Genomic DNA, 27,489 nt, shown 5'->3' on the forward strand with positions numbered 1-27,489 from the left:
TGACATTTTACTCACAACACATTTAATTATATCTGGTTATTTACCGTCTACATCTGATAGTTGACACACAATATTTAGACAGTTTTACAGGTTTGTACCGCTGCCAAAACAAATCATCGTATTTCATTTTTATATGTCATATTTACTTTATTTTTCATAGCCCTAACAGCTGTCATGCCTTTTCCATGCCAGACTTAGTAATTTCACAAAATAAAATGAAGCAAAACGAAGCAATAACAAAAACAGTCACTCAATAAATAACCAATTTGCAAAAGAACACACAAAGCCTTGACATTCATATTATCCAAGTAAAGGGCTTGTCATTAATGAAACAAACTATGTTCTCTGTGGGAATAATATTCAACACGAGGCACCGCAACACATTCCACAAAATACAGCAGTGGATTTTTAATACAAATTGTGGAGCATTCAACTTTTTTTTTCTTGAAAACCCTGTTTGTGTCTTACTCAATCCCACTCAAGAGTGTGACACTATTGCACGGAAATACAGATTTCAGTGCAACATGGCATCAAACCTTTGCCCGTCTGCCAGTGAAAACAATTCTTAGAACAACTTCAAATGTTTCGGTGCAGATTTTTGGGTGGGAACGTTTCAGATTTTCCTCTGATTGTGCTGTCACACTTTTCTGATAAGTGTCGGTGCTTTGCAGGCTTCAAGTACAAACCGGCCTTCTTTTTTGATCAAGGTAGTGCTGATGGAACTGACGCAGAGGTTCTGGGGAGCACTCTACAGCAATGATCAGCGCTGACTTGAGAGCTTAAAATAATGCACATGATCTGTGTTCATCCATCAGTCTAACTGTGGAACATTTGTCTGACTGCAGATTTAGAGGTGAACCTAAAAAGGCTAAATTAACATACTCCATTGCAGTAAAATCAGAGGGATAAATGTGTGATTCCAATGTGTTAAAACTGCTTGAAAATGCACTACGCCGCACAATTTCTGAATAGAATGGTAATTCGGCGTGTTGGGAGTTTGTTGCCAGCAGATTCTTTAGTAATCAAAACATACAAAGAAGAAGTTCTATCTGTTCTAAGAACAAAAATCGCTGCCAGACAGATTTAAACTGGCTGCAAATACCTCTGTGAGTTCTAAAGTTTAGTGTTGTGGGTGACAGAATCATTGCTATCCTGTTTCTGAAAATTCTGGAAGAAATAGTGCAGAGTCGGTTTCTAGTAGCCCTTTTTTTTAGAGATTCCTCTGAACTGTGTGTGCGACAGGTGAACTGGAACCTGCTACGATTCTAAGTGGCCACGGCAGCATAAAAGGCTGTAGCGCAAAACACCACTGAAGAAGAATTCTGGGTAGCATTCCACACCAGACAGAATCAGACACAATAGAAGAACACTACAGTGATTGGACAAAAGTGTCATTATGTTAGCCTAATAAGTTACTCAGGAATTTATCGACTTACTGAAACTTGATCAGAACTACATTCACTTTATCACTTTATCATCATTTTGGGTTACTTTCCTGGAACAGTTAGCGCCTACTCTCAAAACTGCAGAGTAAGAAAATGGAGTCATTTATTCAATAAATATAGGCAAAAGTTACAAACCTTGAGGTACTAACTTGAAGACGACACCCTTCCTTTGCAAGAACAAGGTCCAACATATAAAAATAACCACCAGGCTCTTGTAATTAAGAGTTCTCAATCCAATGAGTTCAAACCTGAAGAAATCGCCCAAATTGCGGCACAAAATCTCGCCGTAAAGTTTCGCCGAGTCGTGATTAGAAGCCAGGTCTCACTGGGTGACAGGCGTAATGGGTGGCACTGGCACGTTTAGGGTGACGGGGCTGGTGGGCGGTTGTGGTGAGCTCTGGTAGGACCGTAGGAGAACTTTGTGCTTGGTGGCAACCTCCTCTCTTCTGCGCTGCTGTTCCACCAAGAATTCTTTGAGATGGGTGGTTGTGAAGGTGAGTGTCTGCCGGCGGAGGCGCATCAGGTAGGCATCCTGAAGCCAGGAGTTACTGAAGCAATCTTTGATCGAGGGACGGGCCCTGTTGACGACCAGACAGCGAGGATGCAAACATTAATGCATTTCAGGCAAAGATCATAGATTCCATCATGTTCCTCTCATCCAGTGGTGATCAACCCAGAGCTACATGCTCCATCCAGCCAGGTTTTCTGTAAAACCAACCACCATCTCATCTCATCTCATCTCATCTCATCTCATCTCATCTCATCTCATCTCATCTCATCTCATCTCATCTCATCTCATCTCATCTCACCTCACCTCACCTCATCTCATCTCATCTCATCTCACCTCACCTCACCTCATCTCATCTCATCTCATCTCTCATCTCATCTCATCTCATCTCACTCATCTCATCTCATCACACCTCACCTCACCTCAGTCCCCGACAGACTGAGCTACCACCACCCCACCCCACTCATATCATTTTCCGGTAAACAAAAAAGAAATATCTATTAAAGACTGATTAAAAATTGCTCTGATGCTGGGATAAACACTCTGAGATGAAGAGACTGTTGTGTACACATGGTCAAAAAAGGATAAATTCTGAGTATAAAGAGCATAAAGAGTATAAAGTCTGATACTGAGCTTACCAAGGGTAGCTACAGAGGATCTTCTTTAGAAACAATGAGGCACTTTGGGAGACATTCTGATAGAGTTTAGAGAGGTCAAACTTTGCTGCCTGGATCCTGGCTTCAGTCTCCTGAGGGTCTTTTTCATTGAATGGCAATCTGCCACTCAACCTGGAAAAGATATGAATGGTTTTTGGGTTAATTGTGGGTCATACTGGAATTCCAAAGACTCGGGTAAGATTACATCGGATGAAAAAAAGGCCTAAAAGCGATGCAGCGGGATACAATTCTAAATCACATTTCACATTAACTACACAATTACGTTTCTATTTAAGGATGACTTGCTGCATGGAAGCTGTGAAGGCAGTACTCACATGATAAAAGTCAGCACGCCCACGCTCCAGATGTCAGCTGGAGGGCCAACAACATCCCCTTTCAACATCTCTGGAGCTGCGAGCAGAAGAAAGGAGAATTGCACACGGAGCATTTACGAGAGAACTAATTTCACCTGAAAATTACCTTGGTACCGCACAGACAGATTAACATTTATTACCTGTGTTTCTCTGATGGAACCACTATGGTGGGGGGCAGTTTTCATTAGTCTGGCAATTGTTTTGTTTTTCCTGTTTCTTGTTCACATTTAGGATGAACTAGCAACAGTTCTGATTGCAGATTTCAAGTTAATACATGTGCATTTTTCCTCCCATATGAAGTTTACATTTCATTTATGAGGCTATATTGTTTTGTTAGTGAAGGCTATTATCCTATCACAGTCAGAAGAAATGGATTAAGACCTATTATGTCCCTTCTTGGATGTCCTGTGTGAACCTGCTGCTACTTTATTAGATTTATTAGATTAGAAAAAAACAACAGCTGCACGCTGTGTTCATTATCTGGTCATTATATGGTCGTCAACTAAGTAGACAACTCATCATCAGCACCTAAAAGGCTCCATAGTCAATTGTGTCCTGAAAATTCTGATTAGGAGAGAAAATTGGAAGACTGAGTCTCTTACACATGTGCTCCAGGGTTCCGAGCCGAGGGCTGAACTGCTTGAGGAAGAGCGGGTTGTAGATCTGAGCGCTGCCAAAGTCAATGATCTTGATGACGTTCATGTGAGTGACAATGACGTTCTCCGGCTTGATGTCCAAGTGAAGAATGCGTCGGGAATGGAGGTAGTCCAGACCCTGGAGGATCTGCGCAATGTAGGTCACCACGTCATCCTCCGAGTAACGGAACCTGAAAACCAGCAGGCACACGCTCGCTCGTTTGGGGATACGATTCCGGCAATGCTTTTCTGTCACATCAAGTGCCTCACCTGTCAATGAGGCTGAACAGCAGCTCTTTCCCACTGCAGTACTCGGAGATGAGCACCAAGTAGCGCGGCGTGACATAAGCCTCGTGCAGAGCCATGATTCTCTCATGGTGAAGAGACTTGAGGATCTCATATTCCTGCAGCACCTCCTGCTTGCTCTCTGCCTCGTACGGAACGATTTTTGCCAAGAAGAGGTTTCCTGTGGCGTTTTCCCGGCACTCACGGATCACGCCGAACCGTCCTCTGCTCACGATAAACATCGGAAGTCGGTGTTAAAACAACCCCATCAAAAGATTTAAAGATGCAATCTTTACCTTGCTTTCTCATCCATGAAGGTGTAAGGCTTCTGTGGGACACCCTGGCGCAGAGATCCCTCTCCAGGTTTGCCCAGAGGCGTCCTGCGTCCAGAAGGCGTGGCCCTCCCTGATGGCGTGACCCGTCCAGATGAGGTGCTCCAACTGTTGCCTCCCTGTGGCACAGGCGTCACACTCTGCACCACCACAACAGGTGGGGAGAGCGTCACCGTGGGAACCGAAATGGGGGTGTTTGCTGGGGAGGAATTGATTGACTGACAAGGCGGAGAAGCACAAGTGGACGGGGCCGATTTGTATACAGGAACCGATGAAATAGGTTTCCCGATGACGGGCGTAGGTGTCGAGCTGGGAGAGGGAGGTGTGTTGTTTGTGGAGAGCACTGCAATCACAGGGCTCTGTGGTTTCGGGGGCACAACTGGTGGGGGCGTCAGTTTGTTCTGAGGTTTACTCATGCTGATGCTCAGAGTGGTCTTGGCTTTGGCTGGCGCGGTCGGTTGCTTTGGCAGGGAAGTGCTAACAGGCGGAGTAACAGCTGGACGACTAGCATCAGGCGGCACTGCGGGTTTGATGGTTAGCGGAGAAGCAGCTTTCATCACAGACGGAGAGGTGGAAGGTGGCGCTGAGGGAATGAGTGTCACTGTGGTTGATTTAGTTGGAGCTGGTTTGATGGGAGGCACTTTCATGGATGACATCATCACGACAGCCGGAGGAGGAGTAACTGCAGGGACAGTTTTGACCACCACCGACGCAGTGGACTTTGGTGGTTCTAAAAAACAGACAGTGAGAGTGAATCCGATTTTATTTGATGTTAGTACATCACTTTATCTGCACACACATAAGTAGTATAAAAGGTGAGCAAAATGTACCTTTAGACTCCAGACGAACAACATCTGAAAGGCTGCTGTAAGGGCCCTGGCCAGCTTTATTGACACAAGCCACCCTAAACCTGAAGGCGCCCCCTGCTGGCAGGTCAACAACATTGTAATAACAGTCTGCCACTCCGGTGGCCACGATCAACCAGTTGGTCTCACCTGGAGAGTAAAAGTAAGACATTTTATTGAAGTTCTTTCAAAATAATGTATGGTTATTGCCACACTTTTAAGTTTCAAGTTCACCCAAACATTGTTTATAAAATGTAGTCTATTTTATTACATACTGTAGATGATGACTCATCTTATACATATGATTATTTGGTCATATTTATATTTGTAGTGGGATGCACTTGGTGAATCTCTATAGGTTAGTAGGCAGGTGTGAGTCAGGCAGTCTCAAGAGAGACACCAAACACCACTGTTCTGTTGTTTGCTTGCCAGTGGAAAAGAAACTGCCAGAAAAAGCTATTTCTTGCCTGAAAAATGGATTTCTCTCAGATATTCGTACAATACAAACCGCAATTGCCTCACTGGAAATTTGACTACTTTAGTCACAAATTTATTCAGTATCTCAAATCGGCCACATTAACTTAGGGTGGTGAACAGTGTCAGGGGGTGGCAGCCTTTTATAATTATGGTAAAAGGATTGAGACAAAGCATCTGTGTGAAACACATAGAATAGAACATTTTGGATGGTTGCTATAAGTGAACACTGACCCTCAGCTCTTCTCTCCAGAGAGTATGTGCATGGGGCCATAGTGTCTGAGGGCCTCCAAAGTACCAAGGCAGTGTTGTTGTACTTTTGAGGTATTTCAGGTGTCCCAGGACGATTGGGCAGGCCTAGAAAACACACATCAGCATACGTAAATAATATTCGTATCATTTAGTCTATAGTTTTCAGCCTCTGTAGTGAGAGCGTAATAGTATTTATTTAATCATTTTTAGATCACATTACTTCCTGCAGATACCCTGATATGGTACTTACGAGCCAGAGATATTGTGCAAGAGCTGGACACGGAGGCCAGAGGGTTGGTAGCGACACACTCGTAGACCCCAGCATCTTTTTTGGTGGTCTGCATGATCATCAGTAGCTGACGGCCATCAGGGCAGGCGATCATGTTCATCCTGGAATCGATCTCCATTGGCTTCTTATCTGAAAAGGTCAGAGTGATCAGTTTTTAAACTACTTGATAGAAAAGATTGTGAAGCACTCCACAGGATTTTCTTTCCTTTTACCTTTTATCCAGGTGATGTGCGGATGGGGGCTGCCCGCTGGCAGACAGCTAAGTGTGACAGGATCCCCCTCCAGGAGAACATGATCTCTCAGTTTGATATGAAACACTGGTGGAAAATCTGGAAGCAAACATTAGATCCCGTTACTCTTTACTTTACTTGTGGCCCTCGTCTGAAAACGATTACTTCAAAGCTAATCTGTCACCAGAAATATGGTGCGATTTCTGAACATTAGCTACAGTAGCAATATTTTATCCCAAATGTGCCCTCGAACTTTCATTATTTCATTGATTTATTTTTGCTGTGGTTGAAGGTGACAAATTCTCATTCACCAGCAACTCTGGAGCTCACTAACTATGCTGTGTGTGTGTGTGTGTGTGTGTGTGTGTGGTGTGTGTGTGTGTGTGTGTGGTGTGTGTGTGTGTGTGTGTGTGTGTGTGTGTGTGTGTGTGTGTGTGTGTGTCTGAGATTATTCTTCGGCCAGGGGAAATCACCTCCTAAACTATTCATGGGTTGCCTGGCAACATCATGGTGATGATAAGACCAATACATCCAGACGGGCTGTTTGTTGTTTCATCTCACTACGAAGGGATTTACCCAGATTGTAGATCTATCTTCATAACAACATGATATATAAAATCTAAATTATCCAACTTTAGAAAAGAAAATTCAAAATCTCTGAAACAACTGCTTTAATTTGAAATTTGTCAGTAACAATTTGCTAATATGAAATATTATTTAACTTACCAGAAGCCAGTTTGGAGTACTGCCGCGAGCGCAGAGCACTATTTTCTCTCGAGATCGCTGTTGGTATGTCGGGTTGTGACACCGTCTTATCTCTCCTCCCTCTGGTCAGGCCCCAGCGATCCCAGCGGGATCTGCGTTCCATCTCCACACCTTTATCACAAAAATGTCAATTTCTACATCAATCATCAGTAAGGAGCAAAGAAATCAAGATATCATGCCTAATTATTAGTTTTGTACCCTGAGATGGGTCCGTTTTGCTGGACACAGAGTCCAGAGACTCTGATGAGGCGCCATTACCAGTCTGAGCGGCCAGCTGGTTCTGAGGTAAGCTGTGAGGTTTTACACCACGATTTTCTGAAGTCGCACGGCGAATCATGGAAAAAATGGGTGTTCTCTTGGGTTCCTTTTCCTCTGATGACCTCCTTTCTTCTGAGTAACTGCGGATTCTTGTGGAGATGCCAGCCACGGTGGACTCGATTTTTCGACGCATTGCCAGAACCGGTGATTCGTTAGATTTTTTGTTCTCCTTTTGATCTCCTTTTTCCCTCATTGACCCCCCACCATCCATGTGCATCGTTTCCAATTCCTTCTTGTCCTGTGACCCCCTCCGCCCGAGAGTCCACGAAAGCCTCCGTCTCAAAGGAGACGAATCTTCTTCGTTGGACGTCTCTTCCTTGCGCTCTGCCGACGGAGTTCTTTTCAAGCGTAAAGACAGCCGTCTCATGAAGCCTTGGTCCTTCTGAGCTTCGCGAAGGTCCTGGACTGACTTTGATTTCTCCTCCAGTCGCCTATGTGACAATTCCAAAGGTGCCCCAACTGGCCCAGGTCTGTATATTTCTTCACCTGCCTCTTTATTGTCTGGTGACATCGCTTGAGATTTGTCCCCATTCTTTGATCTCGACAAAAACTTTAGGCTTCTTGAGAGGGAAGACTCCCGTTTCTTGAAACGCGCTTCAAAGAGTTCTTCACTAGTAATATCCTCAATGTTGGCACCGACAGAGAGATCTTGCTGAGACAACGAATGCGGGGTGGTCCGTGGCGGACTGGGTTCCTTGGTGATCATGTCAGGGGATGCTACCCTTGAGTATACAGCAGGGTGCGCGGTAGAAGATGCTGTTGATGGACCAGATGAAACTAATGGGACACTGGGAAGTGAAGCTGCGGCTAAAGAAGGTTTAGGAGTATCTAAGGTTGAAGAGTTTGATGGGACAGCAGCTGTAGAGGGGCTTAAATGTTGCTGACACAGCGGCTGAGCTGTGGGAACCATGATCGTCTGCATAATACTGGCATAAGCTGAAGACGTTCCATCTGGAAGGACGACCCGGGAAGGAGATGAGGCTGTTTCAGAAGCTGATGCAGGGGGATTCTTATACTCTTCCACTGGTGAGCTTGTGTTTATGATTGCGTCTAAGGATTTCTCTCTTTCATCTTCTATATTTTCCTGACAAATAATTTGTTCCTCATTGGATTTTTCACTAGTAACAATTCTTTCCTCCTCTTCCTTCATAATCTCTTCATTTCCTTCTTGTTCTCCATTCGCATCTACATCCATGGTTTCTTCTTGGATGTCAGGTGAGGGGGTAGGATTTCTCTGGGTTGTACATTCTGATTCCATCATTGGCTCTTCGGATATGCTCATATCTTTCTCTGAGAACCCACTTGTGCTTGATCGCTCATCAAAATTATCTGTGGTCAACCCATCCAACTTTTCACTTATGCTATCATCATGCTTCATCTCTTTGTCGATAAAGGATTCCTCACTTTCTGTTTTGGTTGGGCTTTCCTGCATTACAGACTCTGGTGTTGGGGGTTTTGGCGAAGGCTCCCGAGGCGTCTCCGGACGGGAGTCCAGCTTGATCTGCTCAGTGAGGGCTGACATTGATATGGCTTCCTTTAACTTTCTCTCCTCAACCTGTGCCAAAGGAATTTCTAAGGGGGCTCCTAATCGCCGGTGTAAAGCTATGGGTTCGGAATCACCTTGACTGAAAGAAGCAGCTTTACGTAAAACTTTATTTTTATTTATTTGATTAGAAGATTCATCCCTTGTGGAATCACTGGATGCCGCCCTTGTGAGTGGACTCAAACGAGCAGTACGAGAGTAACGATCTGAGGACATTGTACGTTTTTCTTCCCCCATTCCCAGTGTTTCCAGCAGAGGTCCTCTCAGTCCGCTCATCTTGTTGTCCACGGAGCCACCACGAAGCAGTCGCTGTCTCATTAGCTCCAGCTTCAGAGCGTAGTCTTCCTGACTCATTTTAACAGTCCCTGGGCTGGCGCTCCTCCGAGGCAGCTCCATAGAGACGGCCTTCTTTAGAACTCTCTGTCCATCCTCTTGGATTCCTTCTGTAGCTCCTTCCTCTGGGGTGATCCGAAGCATCAATGCGCTGTCTGCTGACCCACCACGTCTTAGCTCTCCTCTCCGTCGCCCAACTTCTGGTTTATCTGATTCCATGCTTGAACCTCGTCGAAGGGGTTTTCTAGTCACCTCTGTCTTTTTCACCAGCTCAGCAGGGGTTTCGTCATCTGAAGAACCCCTGTCATCCTCCAGCGATGACCTTTTCCGTATGCGAACTTTACCCATTTCAACTCCATTTTTAGCAACTTCCTCACGGCCACATTCCATTTCCTCCTGGGCTTGTAAGGGAGAGCTGGAACATTTCCCTGTTCCCTCCTGCTTTTCTGACTTCTGCTCATTGGTTTGGATCTCATTCAGCGACATTCTCGATCCAGAGAATTCCATGTGAAGAGGCATTGGAATAAACGGCAGCTCGTCGATATCTTCATCAGAGTCTGAGGATGATGATGGCAACGGTGAACCCTCTTTAAGGTGCCGTGGAGCTGCGATGGAGATATGGCTGGTGGAATCGTTGAGCAACTCAGGTATGGACCTCATGACCATCTTTGATTTATAGCTGATTAGGGAACGCTGTTTAAACCAAAATATTAGAATATTAAAGACATAAACAAGAATACTGAGGAAAACAAAGTAAAAAATCAAACATCTCTTACCTGCCATTTTCTGCGGGACACAAACTTCTTCAGGGCCTCAGTGCTTATAGCTTTACCTTTGCTAAGGGTCTAGATGAATATATATATATATATATATAAATAATCATAGGACCGTGACTAATAGTCTAATAGAAATTGCAGGTAGGTAGACTTACTGACCTTGAACCAAGGGTGTCGCAGGCATTCTTGAGTATCAGGTCTCCTGTAGAAAAAATTTGCATGTAATACAGGCAATGCAATGCAAATCCTGTCTGCACACGTCTCTTTAGAATTTTAAGGGTTTTTAATGACTAATAAAGGGGAACGACAGAAATGGAGGTGGACATTTTATCTGTAATGATACAATGTGTGTAAAATAGCTAAAGAATGATCTGAGCTCTGGGGAAGCAAATTCAACATAATATCTGAAAATTTTAAGTGAAAGATTTCAGTATAATCTTGCGTAAAAACCTCTTAAAACTGTTAAAACTGTGTTCCTTCCAATCTGAGAGTGGTAAATTAATTATTTACCATTATACAATACCACAATCTGCCTTGTTTATTGTAATGTTTGCTAAGAAAGCACAGTTAAGTGCCTGAAAGATTATTGCAAGCTGATTTATTGCTCCAGTACTTATGAAAGCTGTGCAGTAAAAATACATCACTCATTGAAAATGTTCTCCCTGGTGTATTATTCATACATATGACTCATTTCCTCTTCTGTTTATGGACCTATTTTACATTAAACAGGTTAAAAATAGAAAAGAAAATGGCGAGATCTTGTGGTGTTACTCACAGTCTGTCTGCTACCAGCAGCTTTATGATGAACCCTTTGGCCTCTCGGCACAGCTCGGCAAACATGCTCTCTTCAAAAGCCACGTTATAGTTTCTGATGTTCAGCACAGAGCTGCGGTCGTTCTCTCCAGCAAATGGGGAAACTCCCGTCAAGCTGGTAGAAAAAAGTCATGTATTTTATATACAAAAATAGTTTCTAAATAATCATAAAACCAAACAGAATATTAAAGACAAATTAAAAAGTATAATACTAATTATTTACTCACCACAGATATGCAATAACTCCTACTGGCCTAGTAAAAATAAAAAGATGAAGACCAGGGTGTGAGATAATGGCAAACAACTGAAACTGATCGATATGGAGGCTTTCGCTACCAGATGTCCGATGCTTTTGAAACAGGAGTCTGGTTGACGATTTCTGGTGCTACAAATTCTGGCGTGCCGTATTTGCAGTACTGCGCCTCATCAGGTGTGATCGCCACAGCGTTGCCAAAGTCACAGATTCGGATCTGGTCGCTGTGGGGATCTGCCATCAGGATGTTGTCAGGCTGTTAAAGTCATAACAAACTGCAGGTTTATTATCTTCTAACCACAGACTGTCTGTAGGGTTGCATAAATGTCTCATTAAAATATTCCCAGTGCTTCATTTTAACAACTTTCTGCACAGACATACGGCAAAATGGAAAAAGCTCATGGGAGGCAGTAAAAATACCTTAACATCGAGGTGTATGATGTTTTGGCTGTGAAGGTAATCCAAGCCTTCGAGCAGTTGTCTCGTACATGAACGCACCTGATGATCACAACATGCAAAAGTGCCAACAACAGCCTTAATTGGATCCTGTTTCCAGTTAAACAGACGCTGCTGTGGTTAGAAATAATTGCATAACTTACATCAGACTCCATTATGATAGATTTCCTAGCATATCTGTCCAGCAGCTCTTCATGGCATCTTTAAAGGTTAATTAAGGCTGATATTTGGATCTGATATTGCTTATATACGTATATATACACTCTACACTTAGGTATTGATATACTGTTCAGTGAGGATACATTTCCGTGATGATAATGACTGCATTCTTTTTCTCAAACGCATCATGGAAGTAAATAATTCTCTCATGGTCCAGCCTGGAGAGCAGGTTCATCTCCCTCAGGGCAGATGCCTTCTTCTTGGCTCGTGTGGACACAAACTTTGCGGCATACTCCATTTTCCCTAACTTCTGAGTCACGCGTTTAACATAGGAAAATGCACCTCTGCAGCAAAGACACAGAAGGAAACTCTTGGCGATTAATTGGAGCTCGAACGCTGACAAATTAGGACGGCAAAATGCGTAGAAAGAAAAATTGAAAATTTCAAAAATGACTCACCTTCCAATTTCTTTGTGAATATCATAGTGGTCAGTCAGCCTGCGCATTTTCCTTAGAATTGTCTCCTCATCATCTATGGGATCTTCTTTGCTCTTGGCTGCAGCAAATGCCCATGTTTACAATGGGAAAAGGCAAATAATCTCAAAATACACTGGAAAAAAAAATCTTACCTTCATGAACAGTAAGTTCAGCTTTACAGGACACCGAACCTGCCAAATTCCGAGCGGTGCAGGTGTACACGCCAGAGTCTTCCGGACAAGCATTTAGAACCACTAGAGAACACTCGTTATCATCGTATACAAATGTGTAGTGACTGCTCTCTGCCAGAAGAATGTCACTCTGAAAGCAACAAGCACAGACTTTAGTAGGAATACACTGTATTTATGAGTAAAAGAATAAAAAAAACAACCCAACCTTGAACCAAAGGATGTCAGGAACAGGTTTGCCTTCCACCACTACAGCAAAGCGAGGGCTCTCCCCAGCACAGACATCCAAGTCTTCCATGATAGTTTCAAATGTTGGTGCAGCTGGGGACCGAGAGGGGATGGGTGGTTTGTGAGGTTAACTGGTCAGCAGGTGAATTGGGTGGGCCGAGGGATCGGCTGTCTACCTGCCATCTCCACGGTGAAGGTGCAGCTGTCGTTGCCGTGCTTGTTGGAGGCCACAAAAGTCATTTCTCCCATGTCATCGCTCCTCACCTTGAACAGCTTCAGTGTGTGCTGGTCATCGTCAGGCATCGACATGTCACACAGGCCTGGCTTGCTGGACAGAATCATTCCCCTCCTGAGAAAGAGTTTAAATTATGGACCTGGCTCATTATCTCATCATAGCTGTGTAATATAAGAAGTGGAGCACGTCAGGGCGTGGTTACCTCTTCCAGAGGACTGCGGCGTTAACATGGTTGAGGGTGATGGTTATGGTGACTGACTGATTTTCAATCACATAAACAATTTCCGGCTTATCGACAATAACCGGGGCCTCCTGGAGATAGGGGCCTGTAAAATTCACATAAAGCACAAACAATATGCAAAAGGAACGTGGCTTGCACTTGTGGTTTGGCGAGCTTAAAGTACCTCTGTCCAGCAACTGCACCGGCTCGGTGGCAGGTGAGGGCTTGCTGAACGCTTTGGACGTGATCGTCAGGACCCTGAAGGCATAGCGGAGTCCTTTTGAGAGGGAGGCGATGGTGTATGTGGTGTCCTTCAGGCCGGAAGCTATGATGGTCCACTGGATGGAGCCCAGGGATTGTTGCTGGATGGCATACATTAAGGAGCTGGGGTCTAAATGCACAAAAGGGTTCAAAACACACAAAAAATGCTGACAGGATTCCCTCTGACCCTGGAATGTCATATTTCCATGATCTTAAAAGCATATCTAATTTGCTGTTGTGAATATCTTCATCGAATGTACCGATTGAAGGATCCAGCCTTTTTGGTTTCTTCCAACTCAAGCTGATGGTTTTACCAGTGATAGCTTCTATCACCGGAGTTCCATCTGGAGGGTCAGGAAGAATATCTGAAAATGGCAAAAGTCCATGTCAGATGTCAAAGCATGTGCTCGATCAGCTGGTGTCTGCAGCCATTAAATGACAAGGTCGTTATAAATGGACCCAGAATAGCAGTCACTGCTTAGTCGGTCAAGCCATACAGTGCATCACTTAAGTCACTTCCTGATTTGTGCAACATTGTGGTTGCAGCACTGAGAGACATCAGGTAGCTACTGCTGCCATAAAACACACACATACACAAAGAATACAGACATCTACTGCAGGACATGGACAGAGTTTACTGCATGCTAGTGTCCATCATTCTTCACACAACTTCATACTACAGGTCTATATTCACACACATTCCTAAACTGGTGAGAATAACAGCCTCATGTGGTGCCATCTGCTCATCTATGCCAACTAGTTTGGCGAATCCTGAGACAAAAGAAGCAGAATTTGGAGCCCAGCATGCAGACAACAAGGACAAGACATGACAACAAATGATATTCCAGTCATACGACGATCACAACCGCTCTTCTTAGTGGCACTCTGTCAGAAATTTTATTGCAAAAAAAGTTGCAATAAGCATGAAATGGGAAAACAAAAGATGACAGTCACCTGTTACATAGAGATGAGCATAGCAGGTGGCTTTGCCAACTTTGTTAGAGATGACGCTTTTATAGACACCACCATGTGCATGCCTCACAGAGCGGATGACCAGGCTGTGGATATCGCGGACTGCAGGAGAAAGCAGAGAGCAAATAATATCAAGCACACCGGTCTATAAGCATCTTCAGCAAGAACTACTTTAGTTTCTTTTTGGTAGCTGCTAACGTACAGATAGTTCTGGTTTCAGGCTAAATGTGTTTTACTACACTGTTGATATATACATTTTTTTCTCCTTTTTTCTTCTTCTCTGAGTTTGCCATGTTTTCACTGTTGGCTTGTCCAAGGTATTCTTTTGTTCATTTGTTTAAGCTAACTTACGCTGCGTCATCTTTCTGTCCTCGGTGCTATCAATCCTTTTGCCATTGTGAAACCAGACGATGGTGGGGTAAGGCAAGCCGGCCACTTTACATTTGAGCACAGCCTCCTTCCCTTCAATCACATCCAGATCGTAAAGGGGTTTGATGAAATCTGGCATGGTGAAACGCTCCACCTCATTCTCAGGCACCTCTGGCTCCTCTGGGATTGATGGCATCTTCTCCATTTTAGCCCTAAGCGCAGATGAAAACAACTCAGCAACTGCAAGATGAATGCAAGCCCTACGGCCTGACACCTCCTGAAAAAGGCTTACATCTGAGAAGAGATGGCTGGCCTCGGCTCTTGTATGTAAAGTTCTGCAGAGGTCTCAGCCTCACCATGACAGTTACGGGCCGTGACTATGTAAAAACCCTCATCCTCTTTGGTGACATGAGAAATGATGAGAGAGTGGCGTCCACCTTCCTGAAGGATACGAATGTCCTCGCTCTCCGTGAGCAGATGGTCTACATCGAAAAGGAAGGAATAAGAAAGGATGTGAAGCTTTGCCAACCCTGATATTAAAAAAACATACCATTTTATTTTAAATCAGAAGTTTTGTGTTGAGTGTGCTTTCCTACCAAAGTGACACCACGTGACTTTAGGAGATGGCGTTCCGCTGACTTTGCAGTCAAATCGAGCGTTACGGCCTTCAATTACTTCCAAAATATCCAGCTTGCGAGTGAAGAGCGGATCAACGGATGGGATGACTCTGAGTCTGCCACAAGAAGTCACTTCCTCTAAAGAGCACATTTTTGAACTTAGAAGTAACTAAAAATGAAGAAAAGGTGCATTTAACTCTAACTGGCATGTTCCATTAAATGAATCCACAGTTCAAACCTTTAGCTGTGCTAAGTTTGCAGGTGTAGCTCCCACTATCGTCCTCATGTACAGAGTTAAGCAAGAGTCGACACTTTCTTCCATCGAAGTGCATCTTGCAGTTGAGCAGCGCTGGCTGGATCAGTTTCCCATCGGCGAGCCAGTCCACATCAGTGTCCTTTGGTCCGAGGATGTGACACTCGAATAGAACTGTCTCCCCGGCCTTGGCGATGATGTCCTTCAACGGACGGATTACAGCCAGTCCAGGCTCAACTGGTGGTGCTGAGAGTTCAAAAAAGGGTGTTTGAAAGACCAGAGCCAGGGTACCAGAACAGAACCAGGGTTAACGTGCTCAGTAATACATAAAGCCCTGAAAAGACACATACCTTGTACCTGCAGCTTTCCTTCACACTGCTTTGTCCCGTACTCATTAATGATCTTACAGGTATAAATCCCAGCATCTGACCTCACCGCTGACTTGATGGTCATTTCAAAAGTGCCATTATCAGTTTCACGAACTATGTGACGTGGGCCTGTTTTCACCGTCACTCTGTCCCTCAGCCTACAAAAGAGCAGAGTCATGGTCAGAGAGGTTTTGGCTTCTTTTAAATAAGCAGTGAATCATGCCCCTCAGAAGCGTGTTCCTGCAGAGGATGAGCAACCACTCACTCTTTTTTATCCAAACACAAGCACCAGTATAAAGGATGCCCCGTACACTATTGTTGTTGCTATTACCAGTAAAGGCAGCAACATGTTAAGCATTTTCTCCCCTGGTCTCTGGAGAGTCATGACTAACTCTCTGATTCAGCCCCTTCTTGTGTCCTACATCAATATGATGTGTTGCACTTTCATGAACATGTGTATTAGCCAATCTATTACAGCGCTTTAACACCCACGTTTAGATTTAAATCCACCAGAATACAAATACAGAAAGAAAAGCCAAAATTACAAGAGGACCCTGTTCTCCATCAATTGGACATGATTTGAAGTGTCTAAATTTGGGGTCTTAATGTGGACAGAGAATTTAAATTGGATAGGTGCAGTAGTTAACCCCGGTTTCATTCACCTTGGGTAAAGGTAAAGCCCTTACTTGCACAAAAGCACTTTGAAACAGTAAACTACGCCTGGCTGGATTACTTTAATGCACTTTACCTCAGAACCAGCCAGTGTTTTATTGTTTTTGTGCTTTTGTCTTATGTTCTATTCTTCTTTTTGCACAGCGCTTTGTTCCAGCTTTGGGTGTTTTCAAAGTGCTTTATAAAGAAAGTTGTTGATGATGATTTATTAGGACCACAACCTGGTGATAGTTTCTTAAATTAAGTTATTTAGCACTGTTAATTGTACAAAAAAAGGGGTCTTAAGAAAGCTGAATGGTGCAGTACAGATAGGATGGTGATGAAATAGGCATCAACATACTTCTAAATTGTCCTGGCAAACAAATGCAAAGAAAAACCACTTGCTGATCTTTAAAAAGTGGTCTCAAAACACTGGAAGACATTGCCCTCGCAAAAACACCCAGTCAGAGCTTTTTTGGATGAGCTCAGGGTTGCATTGTGATTTCAGACTGTTTTATGCCTCATTATTTCAACCTGACATTTGTGTTCCCTGGCCCTTAAGTATTCCAAGATAATTGGGAGAAGCGTGTTATTCCTTTCCCCCATTAGGGAGGTTTTGTCAGCCTGAAGACTGTTGGGCATAAACGTTAAGCTCCTGCTTCCTTTAAAGGATGAAATAAAGTTGCACGCCCTGCAGGAAACCATGCAGTGATATAGAACAAGGCCTTTTAATGAAACAAGCTCGATGAAATGTGTGGAGCGAGCGTGATGACCTACCAATACAGCATGGGTTTGGGTTGTCCACTTATACGGACCGACATGGTGACTTCCTGTCCTTCGATGACAGACTGATCCCTCACTGTTACCTGTTGGAGACGTAAGAGAAATAAGGAAGATTACAGGAAGCAGTTTAGACCAACACGGCTAGCACCGTTAGCACAAGACATCCGGACTGTAACTCCAAATTAAAAATAACGACACTCTACAAAAGAGGTAGAGTCAATTAAGTGTTTATAGCGGTTTAACTGTCTAAAGTCTTACCAGGAATGCAGGAGGCTGCCTAAACCGCATATCAATATTTTGCTTTGGTTCTGGGCCACCAAATTCCATGCCTTCCTCCAGAGGACTGAGATACTCCTCATCAGATGTAATTGGGCTGCTGATATCCATGGGTACACCCAGGTTCGCCTTTGGCTCCTGTACAGACTCTGGGGAAGCAACAAAACCAAAAAAGGTAGTAATTACATCCATGTCTTTTTCTAACCGATGCAAAAGTTTTTGTTTTCTCGCTGAAGGTATTAGTGATCAAACAGAAGTTTATATTTGAAGGGAAAAGAGAAATGTTAGTTTAGATATCAAATGTGATTGTGCGCTCACAGTGGGTGGAACCACTGAGCCTCACTGGGCAAATTATAGGCTCAGTTGTGCTGCCAAGTTGCTATGGTAACTATAAGTGTGGTTTCTCAGCTGGAATCTATGGCACAGTCATTTTTGCTCCGAGGGGCAATGACAAAGGAGGAGGAGAGGAATCATGGGACACACAAAACCAATGTAGGAGGAGAACACAATGTGTAATTTTGGTGTTTACTTAATAACAAAAATGCTGAAGGGTCTATTTGAAAAGAGCGTCTACAAAGCCCCCCTGTAGTGGGTGAAGAATGAGTGCCTCCGCTCTGGTGTTTGCATCTTTATCTGAAATACGTCCTTTGTATTTCGGATTGCCCTTTAAAACATACCTTTGAGTTCAGTGCTGTTACTGTCACTGCTTTGAAACATCGCCCTGCTATTTTCATGTTGTACTGTCACCTACGGCTACTACAGGCGGAGTGATCTCAGGTCCAGTGTCAGGCAGGATAAATGGCCATGGGTAATCCAACTTACCTGATTTAACTGTGAGGACGGCACTGCTGGATGCTCTGCCCACCTGATTAACAGCAGTTACGCAATATTTTCCTCCATCGGCTAGTCTAGCCGATTTGATGAGCAGAGTATGCCGCTCGCCTTCCACCTTGACAGTGTAATCAGTTAAGGCAGTAACATCAGCGTTGTCCTTCATCCAGGAAACTGTAACAAAGGAAACAAATGGCGCAGTTTTAGTACCAATTGCTCACATTCACATGGTCAAACGGAGGGTAAATGGACCTTCGGGATTGGGGGTGCCGGCAATAATGCATTTTAAAATGACATCTGCACCAGCAGAAACCACGGTGTCCTGGAGGGGGAACTCAAACACAGGGGCCTCCATGGGATCTTCTCCCGCTGACACGTATGAATCATCAGAGGAATCTACACAGAAGACAAGCATGATATCAAAAACAGCTGCCTTTCCTGAGAGATTCGAGTGGTAAAAGCAAATCTCACCCAGCTCGGGAGACAGAGGTCGAGAGCGACGTTTCTTTTCTTTTCTTCTGCTCTGCTGTTGTTCCTCTTTGTTGCTTGTGACGATCAGCTGAGGCTCGCTGGTCTGAGCGTCCTCCTCCATTTTTTCGTCTTCAACGATAATTGCTGGGATTCTTAAATTCGAGGCTGGTCGAGGTGGCTCCACTTCCATTTTCTCTTCTGTGGGAGTGTTTGGTGACACCCTCGTTGGTTTTTGTGGAGGTTGAGGAGAAGGATCTTGCACGTTGATGGATCTTTTTTGCACCAATGGACTTTCGGGTCTATTTTCTATTTTTCTTACTGTCACTTCTATTGGTGTCTTCCTCCCTGCTGTCTCATTATTCTGCAGAGAATGCAGGGATTCCTTTATGTGCTGGGATTCTGGCATTCGTGATATCCTTTGTACCAAGGGACTTGCCGGCCTTCGGTCAACTTTCCGCAATGTCATGTCAGCAACATTTTTGCTTGGTGAATCTCCCCTTTGTTGGTGATAGAATGCTGGCGATGACCTCTGGGTTATTTCTGTAACCGGACTCACCCTACTTAATTCTCGAGCGGAACGTTGTCCGGGTAGGTCAGATAATTGCATGGATTCTGGGGTGCCCGCTACCTCTCCAAAACTACTAACTGTTACAGTTGTGGAACCAGTACTCGGCGTCTTGTAGAGTTGGAATTGAGTCTGATCTTGTTGTTCTTGCATGGGTTGCCGACTTTGTTCCTTTTCTCTCTGTTCTTTAGCAGACTGGGCCCGTTCCCTTGCCTGGAGTTTTTGTAGAACTTGTGGGGGGATAGGTTCAATTTTCCGGAGAGGCTGCCGTTGCTTGCTCTTGAGGGTGAGTTGCTCAGTTGAAAAGGATTTCTTCAGATGAGGTTTACCAACCAATTTTTTAATGCGCTGCAGCTCCTCTGTGAATTTGTTCTCAATATCCTGAACCTTTTGGGAGTAATGCGGTTTCTCCTCCAGTGAAGCGGCTCTCTGTCTAAACATAGATCTTCGCTCAGCAGCATCCTCTTTCAAAGCCTCCCGTAAATCTTCCCTTGAGCTTTCTCTCGAGATGCCCAACCGGCTTCCTCCATCATCTGAATCTACAGATCCAGCCCGATTGAATCCAGCCCAGGATCTTCCAGAGACAGAACCCTCAGGAAAATCCAGGCTTCTTCTCCGTTCTTCTAAGCCTCTGACCTTCTCAAAAACTTTTGAGCTCGCCCTTGTAAGCTTTGGAGAAGGTCTGGGAGTGAATTCTTTTCGGGAGTACTCACTCAGAGGAGTCTGTGGTCGAGAGTCCTGACTGTTGCTTTGGGCCACTGATTTTGGCTGCTTAATTTTTTCTTCAAACTCCGCGGGGACTGTGTCTTGGTATTCAGTTGGCAGAACAACTTTCTTCCGTAAACTGACAGGTGTAGTCGAACCAGACCGACTTGGCATCGGTGAGGTGGAGGGACGTTTGGCGAGTCTCGGGGAAGGAGGAGGGAGGACTTGTGGAGGAGATTCTCTTGAAAACGTCTCTGAGTGGTTCCTGAAATAAAGGAGTTGAAGCAAAATCTGTAAGCAAAATCGATATTTAGGTTATTGTTGACTGACACTCAATCTATTACGATCTGTCGCTGAAGCTGAATTATGTGCAGTGTCCTTAATAATACTCCTTGGTTTCTTGCCTGCTTGTGTTAGAGAGATCCACATGTCCACGTTTCTTATTGGCATCTTCTGCAGTTTTGTCCATCACTGCATCTCAGATAAGTAGGAGGTTACATATTGTAAATTGCATTAATATTCTCAATTACTTTGCACTGAAATAGGGCCAAAACCTTCATCATTCTATCATTCCCGTAAATATTAAATGATGCAGCAGATTGTAACTCATGGGGGAAAACAGGTCATTAAGCACTGGTCCCTGATGACCATTGTCTCTTGTGCCTTACAATTACCACCAGAAATGAACTAAGTCATAACTGCTGTCAAGAAGGTGCATACCTGTGTGGACAGTCTGGTCCTCATCATCTCCAATATCGTCTTTGGTCTCATACTGGTTCTCACCTTCATCGTCTGTCGTTTCAGAATCTGAAAAAGAAAGAAATACAATTACTGAGTTCATTTTAAAGTCGTATAACATGTCGGAAGCCTAATCGGACAACAAGAGGACAGATGTGGTCTGTCGCCCACGACAAAGATATATCGACAGATATCAGTAATCCAATAACCAGTGAATTGCAGTGTAGAAAAAACACGTTTGATAGCGACAGATTACATGTTTTTTAACTAGCTCTGCATGACGTCAAAGTTTATTTTCCTGCTGTCTCCATTTGATTAAAACTGCAACTCCATCACCCTTGGGGCCTAATTAGCAGAGCTAAGCTAAATGTGCTAAATTGACTGCAGCTGAAATGTTGTCGAGTCTTCAGGTTTGACAACACCTGAACAGCTCTGTCTTAAAGGTATTTTTAGAAAATTGACTCTTGTCAGTTTTATGCCCTTAAACCTTAAAGTCTGTTCCAGTTGCACCATGTGGGAGATTTTTTTCTCCCTTAAACCAAGGAGAACACTAAAATAGAAAGCACTATTGAGTCATTGGCATCCCAGCAGCTCTCACGAGGCGTTTACATTTCACAGTAGGAGGAATTACTTAAATAATAATCAGAAAATAAGAAAATGAAAAAGGTTCTTAGCAGCACAGGATCAGCGGAAGAGTACAGGGCATTCTTTCTCCATAATCCACAAATTCAATCACATTTAACTTCACTGCACCTTTGTTGCCATACAGTATATATACAAAAAACACATAGTACATAGTATTAACACATAGTATTAATTGCTAATATTTTTACAATTTGAAAGGAAGGCGACCAAAACTGTCAGGAAAGTTTGGTTTAGTAAAAGTGCAGACAAGGACTTTATATATTAGAGATAAGACCCAATTTTGAACAACATCCAGCCTTATAAAATGATCAGGATTTCCAAATATTAGTGAGACGCTAAAGGCAACAATCAAACCTTCAGCATTTCAGAAATGTGACAGCACAGTCCCAGCCTGCCTTTGCAAGGTCTCCTGGTTGTTCCATATCAAAACTGCTGCTGTTGCAGGTCCCGCCACTGTCCAGGGGAATGGAGCATCATGTCATTAAAACCATCAGCACAACCACCCAGCTGCTGAAGTGACAGCTTGCAGAAAAGCTCGACACGGTACTGACCTCTTTTCAGCTTAATTACCTTTCTTTATTAAATATTTCCAATAAACTCTCCTACTGTGTGTTCTTATTGTGCATGTAACTTAGTTTGAGAAGCAGCGAGGATCTAAAGGAACTCTAAAAGTTACACAAAAATCAGCAATTTTATGCCAAACGTGCCTACAGTCGTCATGGTTGTATCAAACCATAATCAAAATGCAGTATTTGAGCATCAGTTGAGCAGCAATTAACGTGAGGAAAAATCACAAAATGGTTCTTACCAGACAACTGAAACAGCACTTGCCTGATATTTTTTCTGCTGTGGATATTTCTCATGGCCACGCTTGGTAAGTCCTCGACTGGTATTTTGTTGTCTTGGCTTACTCTCAGCAGCAGGGTATTCCCCAAGATACAGCGGGGGTTCCGAGCCATTACTATATGCCAGAATCAGGCTGTTTCCTAGGCGTCAGCATTAAAAAAAAATCTCACTCGAATTTAAGTTATAATAAGCTCCTCTTAACGCGAAGGATAAAGCTTGTCACTGACTGCAAAGACAAAAGGAAAGAAGGCACGCTGGTCTGTTATGTAACAAGTTGCACCTCAAAGTCTTATTCACTTCTGACAGAATCCATTTCTGAAGAGCACAACGCATAAAGCTCCGGCGCTGGCGCAAAGGTCTGTGGAACGCGCATCATCCAGTCCGAGGTCGCCTCCTCTCTCCACACAATAGCCAGCGACGGCGTACGCATCTTCCCCCGCCGCGCACCACCCTGCATGCGCCACGCACCGACGGGCAGAGGAAGCGGTGGGAGTGATCCAGCCCTTTCGATATCAGTGTTCTAGAGCGCAGGTTGACATTTTTCATTTTTTCCTTGCTTCCCTTGCGCCTGTGTCTCACTCTACAACTGGTGTAATGAGCCGCCGTTGTGCTGTCAGCAGTGTGTGTGTGTGTGTGTGTGTGTGTGTGTGTGTGTGTGTGTGTGTGTGTGTGTGTGTGTGTGTGTAAGGGGGGGTACTGCAACAGCTAGAAGGAGCTCCTCAGCCCTCTGCATTACTGGAACACACTGGGAACCAGTTATTGGCCACCTAAATCCCACTTCTAGGGGAGATGATTGATTTTTATTGCGCCTCTGGTTCTCGCTACTAGACTCCAACCACGCCACAGCTCAAGGTGCACGAGCTCAGCTGCTGTACTCTGATGCAGGGTTGCATCCGTGTAATTCTGATTCAATTCCTGAAATCTTCACCTCACAGGGAAGTGTTATGTATTCATCAGAGCATTGCAATGGCTCAAGAATATCATTTCAATTCACATCACACCTTTCTCTCTGTGAGCACGCCGAGTCCTCTCACGCACCTCTCTGGGAAGGAAGAAGCCTTTGCTTCAGAAAAGGTGGCCAGTTACTTTAAATATGACCTGCGACTAAGCGTCTAACAGGACGGACAGAATTGTGGAAGAGTAAAAACATCAGGGTGTAATTACGCGATCTATTGATTATGTAATCTCTGGTGACGTGAACGCCTTCGCGTTTCCTTGGCAGCTGTATTTTTTGCAGCAACGTTAAAGCATGTGACACCGATTTAATTAAAAGGGAAGTCTCCCTGACATGTGACGAAAAAAAGAAGCTTAATTTCGCTGTGCAAAAACCCGTGAGGACATCTCCAAGCTGATGGAACAACCTTAAGCCAGTTCCTCTTTCTCGGTATAACAAAGAAAATGCGAACTGCAGATTGATTAAAGAAATAATTTAAACTCCATAATCTGTAGTAATTCCATCTGCAGCACATGATGTATCTTATATTTACACCTCTGTATTCAATGGAACATGAATATGGGATAAATCAAACAAATAAACTTAATAAATGAGGCAAAAGTCTTTGCTTAAGAAGCATTAACACTCCGATGTCCCAGCGAATCTATTAAAGCAACATGGTGGTGTCGGGGATTTCCAGAGTGTCACTGCAGCTCCACCTGTTCTATCATATAATGAATATGATATCATACAATGGAATCTGGGCACCTCACAGACCATCACCTGCCCTTAAAAATCTAAACATGCATTCAAATGTAACTTTATCTAATCATTTTCTCAAAATTCCAAATGCCTGTGCAGAGTTGCGAGGACCAACCAAACCACTTTAACAGCGTGCACTCCTCCGCCTGTAGGTGCAAGGACATGGTATCGTTCAGTCCTTGATTGATTCCTCCCTCTCTAAGTGTCACTCCCATCCCGGCCAGCTGCAGCTGCTTTGATGGTACTAAATGAAGATGTAGAGTAGAATGTTGGATGGATCCGCTGACATTACAGAAGGTTTCGATGGGCACAGGAAGAGGTGCACACTCCTGTCTTTCAGTCCTACAATTATTAACCTGAGATCTCACAACATTTACTTTGTTTCCTCATTTGAGGCAGGAAGAAATGATGAAGAAATTTGCCCTTTTTTCAGGATCAGTGGAAAGAAAAAAGTCAAAGTGAGCGGCGCTAAAATTAGCTGTGATGTCTTCCAATGAAACAGGAGAGACGTTGGCCTGCCACCATCACAAAAATCTAAGGCCTGGCACATTCCTCTGTATAAATAGATCTACGGCGAGTTGGTGGATGGGGGGGGTCTAGAGAGACATTTTTAAAGGTGGAGCGGAGTGACAGGGGAGAGAGGGGAAGAGAGAGGAGGAGGAGGCTTCAGCTAATGTCACTGAGTGATGGGACAGCTGGAAACTACACAAGCAGCAACGCTGCAGAGCGCTGAATCAAACTGAAGGTTAAAATGGAGAGTCAGAGCCATGGGAGCTTCTTTTTCCTCTTTCATTACAACAAAAGGAGCGACAGTTATTCTGATATCATCATCTCAGAGCCAACTGCTTGTGCCGCTAATGCAAAGAATCAAACCACTTGAACAGCTGCTGAGCTGCCTGCACAGATACTGAAGTTATAGGTCCTTTACTGTATCATAAGAATGAGGTCAACATCATTTGCATCTTTTTCCTCAGCTCATCTCTAGTAAATACAAAAGCTGTAGAAATGGCTGTAGTCAACAGTTTGAAGAAGGTTAAGAGTATTCTCTCTCTCGCTCTCTCTCTCTCTCTCTCTCTCTCTCTCTATATATATATATATATATATATATATGTGTGTGTGTGTGTGTGTGTGTTGTCAGTGATATTTCTTTCATGAGGAGAACATAAAGGCTGCCCTCAGATGATCAAGTTCCTGCCATATCAGTTATGTCAACCCTATCTTTAATTAAAGCGTTTAATGGAAATACACTTTGTTGTCATATTTTGCTGTTCACAACAAAAGAATCCCTGTCATCACAGATCCACTCTGTGTTTTATACTCAGGAATTATGTATCCACTTGTTCCCATCAGAGAATACCGCCATTTGCTGACAATCTACTCAGGCTGAAGTGGCTGGGAAATATTTTACAGTCTGGCTGTCTTCGCACATTGAAGGTATTGAGGCTTAAATCTGTTTATTAATGCAGAATAAGCACTGCAGAACAAATCACTCTAGCTGAGGTTCAAAAAGCTGAATTTGAAAATAGTCATTCTATTTTACAGTGAACTTGAAGCACTCAAAGTGCCTGTCTGTTCTGAATCCAGCACAGTTAAATAAAACCCGGGTTCGGCTGATACGCTGCTTAAACCAGAGACGAGCTACTCATCAACATCCTACATTTAATGCTAACACACTCTGAACAGCTTTGGAGTTTGTCGAAAGAAAAAGATTTTCTGTCTGCCTGCAGGACCAAATATTTTCCCTGGTCTGAAAAAGAAGGAGATATTTTTATTTTCATGTAGACTGATAAAAATATCCCAGAAAATGATGCAATGCTTTTGAATGTTGTCATCTCCATTTTTACCAATGAAATATTCTCCATTACATATGGAAATCCTAATTATTTACTTTATTTTACATGAGTAATCAACAGCTTCACATCAAAATCAATGCAATGACGTTTCTTTAGTATAAATGTAATATGTACCGTTACTAAAATGTAAAAAAGTGTAAAAACAGCTATCCACATAATGAGCAGAATGAACATTAAAATATATTGAATTTGAGTTCTAATATTTCCTGCGGACGCACGAGGAGCAGGAGAGGTTAGTGATATGCTAGTTAGCGGGCTGATCCAGTTGCATGCTGGGTAATTTTCAGGTAATTTGAAAGTTTTCCAATGAAAACTTTGATCTTCCACCACACTTTAAACATTACAAGATTGAACCCTTTCCTTCTCCCCCCAAACAACCAAGCAAATCTCAGATTTTATTACTGAAGCTTTAAACAGATTACCTTCACCCAGATCCAGGACGGCGAGGACCGCGCTGCTGCGTGCCTCCCCCAGGTGATTATTGGCGATGCAGGTGTAGAGGCCAGCATCGCTGGGTTTGCAGTCCCTAATCCACAGCCCTCCATACTCCTGGTTCTCCATGTCGATGAGGTCATCATTGTGGTACCAGTACAAGGATGGCTGGGGGTCTCCGGCCACCGTTACCTTGAGGCGGATATCACAGCCCGTCCCCACGGCAGCGTTCCTCATTTTGCGTATGAAAACGGGCGGCGTCGGTGTGGGACGGCCAGGACCCCGAGGGTCCGGGGCTGCTTGTTCCTGACTCGCTTTGGAACGCTTTGGGGGTATGATGGGGCTGGGGGGTGCCACTGCTTCATCTGCCCCTTTCTTCAGGGTCTCTGCTTTCCTCATGGTTGAAGGGTTGGTGTTACAGTGGGTTCTGGAGCTGTACTGAAGGCCCTCAAACTACAGGTGAAGCCCCTTACATGTTTAATTCACCATACAACAGTGGGCTCACTCTCTTTTTGATGAACATTTAGGCGTCGAATCTTTGTTCTCTGATCTCCGCGGTCGTCCAGAGAAAGAGCTAGCTGATTACCGGGTAATTAAGGCGATAGAGACAGCACCGCTCTTCAGCTCGGAGGTATTTTTAGGGCAGGACCCACTGGATCATGTTGCATTAACAGCTCCCTTAAGTTGCCTCTTGGAAGTAACAGTCAGGAAAATCCCCACCTTTTCTTTCCTGTTGACTTTACAACCTTTCGCAGATGTTGCCCAACGGATTCAAGCTCTCGCAACTTCCCTCGCAGAACAAGGTGTGTTCATCTCCAGGAAAGTTCCTCTTGGTCTGTTCCTGTGTGGCTTCTGTTTTAACGCAAGCAAAAGGTCCTGTCCAGTGAGTTGCACGGTCCCCCCCCACCCCACCCACTCTTGTCTCGTAAGCTAGATCACCACTCTCATGATCCCCCGCTACCTCTACCAGTCGGGGAAATGACAGTCGTGGCCCAGCAAGCCGTGCAATGACAGCTGCATGCTGATCCGTCTGCCCAGTCATGGCTCAGCTCCCACCCCCTTGTCATTT

At 44.0% G+C, this 27,489-nt stretch overlaps 1 protein-coding gene across 2 annotated transcripts; it reads right to left on the reverse strand.

Moving 5' to 3' along the window:
• Positions 1-27,272, reverse strand: spegb (striated muscle enriched protein kinase b). 2 transcript variants are annotated; one of them, XM_057033205.1, is made up of 41 exons: positions 26,411-27,272; positions 20,931-21,017; positions 20,615-20,681; positions 18,941-20,475; positions 18,722-18,865; positions 18,461-18,643; positions 17,621-17,787; positions 17,357-17,445; positions 15,911-16,086; positions 15,546-15,806; positions 15,287-15,445; positions 14,983-15,172; positions 14,673-14,902; positions 14,304-14,423; positions 13,610-13,714; positions 13,273-13,479; positions 13,071-13,194; positions 12,810-12,982; positions 12,614-12,726; positions 12,370-12,538; positions 12,200-12,296; positions 11,885-12,085; positions 11,726-11,783; positions 11,547-11,624; positions 11,210-11,382; positions 11,101-11,127; positions 10,836-10,988; positions 10,220-10,262; positions 10,061-10,129; positions 7,289-9,977; positions 7,052-7,201; positions 6,308-6,424; positions 6,057-6,224; positions 5,789-5,911; positions 5,066-5,230; positions 4,200-4,965; positions 3,889-4,128; positions 3,586-3,809; positions 2,945-3,020; positions 2,592-2,741; positions 1-2,023 (listed from the first exon to the last, which is right to left on the reverse strand). In XM_057033205.1, the coding sequence occupies exons 1-41, from the start codon at positions 26,817-26,819 to the stop codon at positions 1,768-1,770; spliced, it is 10,731 nt and encodes a 3,576-aa protein (XP_056889185.1). In that variant the 5' UTR covers positions 26,820-27,272; the 3' UTR covers positions 1-1,767. The 2 variants fall into 2 exon arrangements, with proteins under 2 accessions (XP_056889185.1, XP_056889194.1); XM_057033214.1 differs by lacking the exon at positions 26,411-27,272 and adding an exon at positions 22,425-22,999.
• Between the last annotated feature and the right edge of the window lie 217 nt (positions 27,273-27,489).

This window comes from Takifugu flavidus, chromosome 1 (assembly GCF_003711565.1).
Source record: "Takifugu flavidus isolate HTHZ2018 chromosome 1, ASM371156v2, whole genome shotgun sequence".
In the NCBI taxonomy this organism is placed as follows: Eukaryota; Metazoa; Chordata; class Actinopteri; order Tetraodontiformes; family Tetraodontidae; genus Takifugu; species Takifugu flavidus.